The sequence below is a fragment of the Ictalurus furcatus genome, chromosome 1 (assembly GCF_023375685.1).
Source record: "Ictalurus furcatus strain D&B chromosome 1, Billie_1.0, whole genome shotgun sequence".
Lineage (NCBI taxonomy): Eukaryota > Metazoa > Chordata > Actinopteri > Siluriformes > Ictaluridae > Ictalurus > Ictalurus furcatus.
In genome coordinates this window covers 798,922-806,736 of record NC_071255.1, presented here as the reverse complement: position 1 = coordinate 806,736, position 7,815 = coordinate 798,922, and the positions used below count along the sequence as shown (strand labels likewise).

General features: G+C 41.4%; 1 protein-coding gene across 1 annotated transcript; it reads left to right on the top strand.

Moving 5' to 3' along the window:
- Positions 1-5,894: 5,894 nt before the first annotated feature.
- LOC128608493 (CCN family member 3-like) lies at positions 5,895-7,133 on the top strand (the record flags this gene model as incomplete). Its single annotated transcript, XM_053626283.1, has 3 exons — positions 5,895-6,153; positions 6,256-6,461; positions 6,739-7,133. Coding segments are annotated over 3 exons (789 nt in total), but the record flags the coding sequence as incomplete, so codon positions are not given.
- Between the last annotated feature and the right edge of the window lie 682 nt (positions 7,134-7,815).

Sequence of the window (7,815 nt, the reverse complement as noted above, 5' to 3'; positions counted from 1 at the left end):
AATAAAGACTGGACCACCATTTTGTATGTCTTTGCAAGTCATTTGGAACAGCCAAGAACATCAGAGACTTTTTGGGCGGCGCTGATTTATATACCGCGTTGGCACCAGAACGCTATCAGGATACCCGCAATCAATCTGAATGCCAGTTCTCCCATTTTTCATCACGGCAGCAAACTGAGCAAAGACCAAACAGGACAAGAGCTGTAAATCCTAACCGCTCTTCCAAACCACACTTTCTCAGAGCGCTGGAACGTTTCTGAACTTGGAGAGCAGCACATTCCAGCATGGTCCACACAGAGGAGAATGACGAGAATGAATGTGAAGGCTTCCGCAGTTCAGGTGCAACATTCCGTGTGCCGGTGTTATTGCGCTCCAGAGTCCAGCGCGGTCGGAGAGCCCAAGATTACAAGCTTCTCATACATTTACAAGCAGCAGCATCAATCAGGAAGATAATTCCAATAAAATTAACTGTCATGAATAAAATATAGAGATGTACCAAGAAGGAACCCCCACCCCCTTCCCCTTCCAAAAGATTTCCGTCTTGCTCACAACAGAGTATTCTGAAGGCAACAAAGGAGCCACTGTCCTCCTGAGGGAACGGCAGAACTCAGGTAGAGAAGAAAAGTACAACATGAAACTCTCACATCTGGACTGTGAACAATGCACAAGGCTCAGAAGTGTACAGACTAAAGTACAGACCAAAGAAGAGATCGTAGATCAGATCAGATTATGGACAAAACTACGTTCCAAAGTAGAGAGCAAAATAATGATCAGAGAACTGACCAATGTAGACCAGAATACATATCAGGGTTATTGATGAATCTGATGGTCTGGGGGTAGAGACGGTCCTGGAACCCATACTCTGGTAGCTCCTGCAGGAGATAGAACATGTGAGGTGCAGAGTGTGTGAGGTCCTCAAACCCTCCTGTCATAGATGGTCTACATGCAGGGGAAGACAGTCCCTGTGATCTTCTGGGCTAGCTTCCATGGGGCACTCGTAGAAGTTGCATAAATTTCTCAGAGATTTCCAGAGGTTTATCCTGCTGAGGCACAATCAGCACCCTGCATGAACATCTGTCAATTTCCATGTGAACGCACAAGGCTGAGTATATTTGCTTCATAAATTCAGCTGGATTTGTTTCTGTATGAACGTCAGGAACACCGTGAAGGAAAAACAAACAGCTGACAGTCTCGGGTTTCATAAATGTCAGAGTCATACTGAGACCCTGTCAACTGCCGCTGAAGACATGGAGCTATTTTTAGAAAAAAACGCCAGAAGTTGAAGATCTGCCACCATTAGAACATCGGTCTGGGTTTAGAGAAAAGCTCGGCCATGAGCGTCCACTGGGGTTTGACTGGGAAGAAAATTTTTTGTTGTTGTTGTACAATTTTGTACAATTATTAAACACAACAATATTTTTGGGTCAACACATTTACCTCTTTTATTGATCACTGCTCCTTCTAGCAGGATATCTCCACTCGTCCTCTCCTTCAGGTCAAAACAGACGAAGTGTAAAAATATATACACCTACAATTCTGTACAAAGCCAATATTCTAACATCAGATTCAGAGTCTAGGTTGTTCACTAAAATACACCAACATAGGAAACAAGTCATTTTTGTTTTTCTGCTGTTTAAAAAATACAGATATGTATTGAAGAGATTATACACGGATTTTGATTAACAAAAGTTCATGCTTTACAGTAATTCACAATGAAGGAATACAAACTCGGATCCGGACATAATTTCAGAGCAGAACTCTTTAATAAGCCGTTACAAACAACCTTGTAGCTGAATAATAAATTGTCCTGACGTGACCTCAGAGCAAAGGGCCAAATCTCGCCAAAAAGACACGGCCTATTAAAGCGTTTCTGTAGCCCGGTCCAAAATAACGACCATTTATACTCTGATCAGCAGCAAACAAAATTCTTCACTCGGAACATAATGGAAAGCGAAGTGCTGTCTCCGGGTTAGCCAGCGGTGACTGGAGTCCTCCAAAATCCGACAGGAGTTCTTCCCAGAGAAACGTTCGGCTCAAACCTTTTAATTATTCACGGTACCGGAGCTCCCCAAAATCCACTCTGAACAGTGATTATTATTAACATGTGACCTTCCAAGATTGACTTTGTAATGAACTTTCTTGTTATAAAGGTCTTTCATCGCCATGCTTTTATTACCCACAATGCCGTTAGACTGCCTGCTCATAGTGGTCCAGTGTGGTACAGCTGCATTGCATGCTGGGACGTTTGAACCAGCTTCTTGTCTTTTCATTTTCAATGAATATAAATGTATTTAATGTGTTTTCAGGGCGGAGTTAAGATTGAGGTTTTATGCTTGTGATACTGTATAAGAGTCGTAAAAGGCCAATATCATGATGATGTTAAACAAACGATATATTGTATGGTACTAAAATAACCCTGGACGTACAGTATTAACCCGTATTTTCTTCTTAACATTCTCTACATAGGCAAATTCCTCAGTTTCACAAGCTAAAATCAAGTAAGACAATATTTATAAATATTTCAATATTTAAAAAAAAAATGTAAAGGTAAGTTAGTCATTTTGGATTATGACTTAGCAGTCAATAAATTGTTTTGTTTTTTTTAGGTTCAAAAAGTTAAAAACATAAAATTTAATATGTCATTATGAGTAAAAATGGATCTTTGTAGAATTATAAATTGATCATGTGTATCAAATGCCCAAAGAAAATGGACTAAAGATGTCAGATAAACATCTCTGTACTTTACAACTCATTAAAAATGAAAGGTTCTATGAATATACACGAGTATGCAAATTAGACACGCCCCCATGTCTGTGCGCCATCACTAATATAGCCAATCCACAGCCACGGAGTGGTGTTGTGACATCACAAAATGAGCTGACTGTATGTAGATATGTAGCCCCGCCCATCTTTTTTTTTATCTAAAGTAAAGTAAAGAATTTAAGTAAAGTAAAGAATTACAATCTCTTTTATATTTAGTTGTGTTTTAACTCATGTTACCAAAATACTCAAATTTATGTAAACAGAATCAGCAACAAAATGGAGTTAATTATTTATACTTATTTATTTATTTATTTATTTATTTATTTGACTTAAAAAAAGAATGTATCTGATGCTTCATTGAGAAGAATGAAAACCGGCGTGACTTTACAGTAGCACATTAGATTTACTACTGAATCATTGTCCATCTAGTGTGTGTGTGTGTGTGTGTGTGTGTGTGTGTGTGTGTAAGGATTAGAGCAGCTTTAGTGCTGTATAAATAACAGACATTGATGTGATTCACGACTCGTCAAATAGTTTCACACTAAAAGCTGAGAAATGTTTAACAGCACAGGCGTGTGTTTGCTCAGCTAACGGCTCTGCTGACTCTTTGTTCCTTCTTTGCTCCGCTGATCTGTAATGGACCTTCAGTGAGCCGTCAATCACGCGAGATTGTGTAGGACTTGTGTGGAGTACAGTCTGTGGAAGAGGAACGTCATTTCTCCATTCAGCTTCTGAAACCAGGTTTCATCATTCTTCATGAATAGATATCATGCGTTAGTCATTTCATAACTAATAAACACTCTGTGTTTGTGTGTGTTTGTGTGTGTGTGTGTGTGTGTGTGTGTATGTGTGCAGGGTCAAGAGGTTCTGCATTTTCTTTGGCAGTAAAATGTGACCTGCTAATGTATTGCTGTCCAATCAGCTGGTTGGGAACCCTGGCAAGCCCCACCCACTTTCCCCTCTTTCTTTACTCGTCTGTTTTGCGAGTACGTGTATAAATTTGTTCAGCACACCGCCGGATTTTACAAGGCCAGGACGAACCCTGAAGATGTTCAGCAATAGTTTCATGAAGAAGGAGGTTCCTCTGTCCGTCTGTGCACAGGTGATCGTTTTTATACCTAACTGTCGATGCATGAGTTATTTCATTAAAACCACCGAGTTCAAATGTTTGTACACCCTTTACGTTTAGGGCAAGTTTTGGTTTTTCAGACGTTCCTTTGTTGGTGAAAATGATATAAAGGAAAAAACAAAATGATTTTTTATTTTTTATTTGGCATCTCTTGTTATAATCGTTCTGTTTTCTGGGTTACGCCGTGTGAGGAATGTTTTGAACTTTTCTTCACTTAAATAAAACTTAACAAAGGAATCAACAACATAATGAGACAGATTCAAATCAATTAACTAGAGCAGGTGAGAGGGGGTGTATACTTTTGAGCATTTTAATACAAAGAACCCCTGATTGAGTTTTCAGTCAGAAAGTATCATTGAACACAGATACGGATAAATGCTGCTGCGGTTGCAATATTACTGGGATTCAATTTCAGCTCTTCTCATAAAGACTTTTTGTTAGTGTTAGCATTAGCATCACATCCAGCACACTCCTCCAGAATTAGCATACAAGCTACAGAGAACTAGCCATTCTTAGCCAGCAGCATTTTTTCTTTTTATCTTTTATTTTTCCTGGTTAGTCATTTTAAATGGTGGTTAATCTTTTAGCCTTGCTATTACATTTCGTTTGGTCTGCATTAGCTAGCTAAGAACTAAAAGAACGTCAAGTTTAATACACTTAGCATTTAGGACTGTGTTCGTAAAACAATCTTTGACAAGGTGTTGGAGTTCCTCTGCTAAGCTCTGCGTTCTCCGTACAGGTTCTGTTATTCTGTGCAGTGATGTGTGTGAGACAGAGAGGAGAACCGTGTTCACAAACCAAGCCGTGCCAGAAGGGGCTGCGCTGTCGCTACACGGGAGGAAGCGGGAACAGAACCAGAACAGTGTGTGCTGGTGAGTATGTGCTTCGGGCTGGTCTGAGGTCTGGTGTGGGGTGTGGTTTAGGGATTGATTTGGGGTGTGGTTTAGGGATTGATTTGGGGTGTGGTTTAGGGTTTGATTTGGGGTGTGGTTTAGGTTTTGATTTGGAGTGTGGTTTCGGGTTTGATTTGGGGTGTGGTTTCGGGTTTGATTTGGGGTGTGGTTTAGGGTTTGATTTAGGGTTTGATTTGGGGTGTGGTTTAGGGTTTGATTTGGGTGTGATTTAGGGTTTGATTTGGGGTGTGGTTTAGGGTTTGATTTAGGGTTTGATTTGGGGTGTGGTTTAGGGTTTGATTTTAGGAGTGGTTTAGGGTTTGATTTGGGTGTGGTTTAGGGTTTGATTTGGGGAGTAGTTTAGGGATTGATTTGGGGTGTGGTTTAGGGACTGATTTGGGGTGTGGTTTAGGGTTTGATTTTGGGTGTGGTTTAGGGCTTATTTGGGGTGTGGTTTAGGGTTTGATTTGGGGTGTGGTTTAGCGTTTGATTTGGCATGTGGTTTAGGGTTTGATTTGGGATGTGGTTTAGGAATTAATTTGGGGTGTGGTTTAGGAATTGATTTGGGGTGTGGTTTAGGCATTGATTTGGTTCAGGGTTCATTTTGGGGTCAGACTTTGAAGCTTTGTTTGGATTTTGATTTGCAGTCTGGTTTGGGGTTTGGTTTAGAGTTTGGTTTGGGGTTTGGTTTTATAGTTTGGTTAGAGATTTGCTTTAGAGTTTGGTTTAGAGTTTGGCTTGGAGTTTGAGTTAGAGTTTAGGTTAGTTTGCTTTGTAGTTTGGTTTAGGGTTTATTTTGAGTTTATTTTGTTTTGGTCCATTGTGATTTTGGGGGTTTGGTTTGGGCTGGTTTCAGGTCTGTTTTGGTGTTTGCGATGGTGTCTGGTTTGTGGTTAATTTTGTAGTCTAGTTTGGGGTTTGATTTGGGGACTGGTTTGAGATTTGGTTTAGGGTCTGGTTGGTTTGGTTTGGGGTCTGGTTCAGGGTTTTATTTGGGGCCTGATTTGTCTTCTGATTCTGGGTTTGGATTGAGGACCGGTTCAGGGGCCGATTCATGATGATCATCACATGCTAACCATGCAAAACCTGGTGGTATGTTTATCTCCTGAGCAGCTCCTGATGCAGACTCCTGTGTACTGGGAAACTCTGTGTACCACAGTGGCGAGACGTTCTTCCCGAGCTGCAGTTACCAGTGTGTATGTCACGGTGGGCAGATCAGCTGCGTCCCCCGCTGTAACCTGGATGTGATGCTCCCGGGTCCGGACTGTCCTTTCCCACGTAAGGTGCAGGTTCCAGGAGAATGCTGTGAGAAGTGGGTGTGTGATGCACAGGCCGAGGTCAGTGTGCTGGGGGCCTTCGCCATGGCGGGTGAGCTCCTAGTATTTTAATAAGCATGTTGATATTAAGACACAGTTAATTCTATATCCATTATATTGAATGGCTTTTTTTGTGCGTTGTTGTGAATCTCAGCATACAGACAGGAGGAGACGTTGGGCTTCGATCCCAGCATGGAGTGCATGGAGCAGTCAACAGAGTGGAGCGCGTGTTCCCGTTCCTGTGGAATGGGCGTGTCCACACGGGTGACCAATCAGAACCGGCGCTGTGAGATGGTGAAACAGAGCCGCTTGTGTATGGTGCGTCCCTGCGACGCCATCAAAGAGCAAGCAGACCCTCAGGTACGAATCAGCCAGATTTTACACTCGTGATCACCGTGACATACAATGGTACATGACCCCCATGTACTGATTTTTCAGTCATGCAAGGCAGGTGTATATAATTTTTTTGGAAGGGCTAAAATGCTACACATCATTTTTACTTTGTGTTTGTGTGTTTTGTATGTTTGTGTAGAATTAATCACAAGAAACTACCATCAACTCTCCTTTTTACAATCAACACAATAAAAAAAATGTAATGTGCTGATGATGTCATCAGGAGGTTCAGTTCATATTCCAGTTTGTGGATTTTTTTCCCCTGCAGGGAGTCGGGACGTGTCTCAGGACCACGCAGAGCCCCAAACCCGTCCACTTCACCTTCAGGAACTGCTCAAGCGTGCAGGCATTTCGTCCTCATTTCTGCGGCCACTGCTCAGACGGTCGCTGCTGTACGCCCCATGCCACCAAAACGGCACCCGTGATGTTCCGCTGCCCGGACGGATCCACGCTCAAGAGACCCGTCATGTTCATCCGTACGTGTGCGTGCCACCGTAACTGCCCAGCGAAGGATAACGTACCACGGCGCAGACCCGAGATCGACCACGCCTCCGTCCTCACCCACTGAAGTCATGTGGAGAACAAACATGGAGACGCTTTAACTGCTTTGACCGAGCCTAACTCTGGCAGGAGCGATGAGATGACCTGAGTGGGGTTTCATATAAAAACCCCAACAAAACAGCTGATAAACAAAAATGATTAACCTTTTAAAATCATGTGACGGCCACGGAATCGCCATCGGTCATGACTTACGTATTTCTTACTAATTCAAGAGTTATTTGGCTTAGAGGTTTACGTTAAATTAGCCGCATGGATCAGTAGCTTTTAACTGTTTAAAAAACAACCGTAAATAACGACAGTTTAGTGTTATTTTATTCTGATTGTAAAACTCCACAAAGGCTTTGTATTTTTATTTATTCAATTTTTTGTGCAGAAGTTATAAAACTATAGAACTTTTCATCAATCAAACATTTTTTGTCATCTGTTCATTTTCCAAAAGGTTCATGTTTTTTTTTCAGCTATCTGTGCTGAAATCATGTAAAACACCACGTCGAGTTAACCCTAACCCTAACTATCACCAACATAAACGCAGGTTTAAATCAGGATTAAAAAAAGATGCGTGATGTGTTATTCCTGGATGAAGAAAAAAATTCCCAATTCTCTAGCTCTAGAAGTTTCTCTAGAAACAAAATTGTATACTGCTATACTGAAGAGTACTGAAGAGTACTGAAGATTAGTAAAGAGTACAGAAGAGTACTGAAGATTAGTAAAGAGTACTGAAGAGTACTGAAGATTAGTAAAGAGTACTGAAGAGTACTGA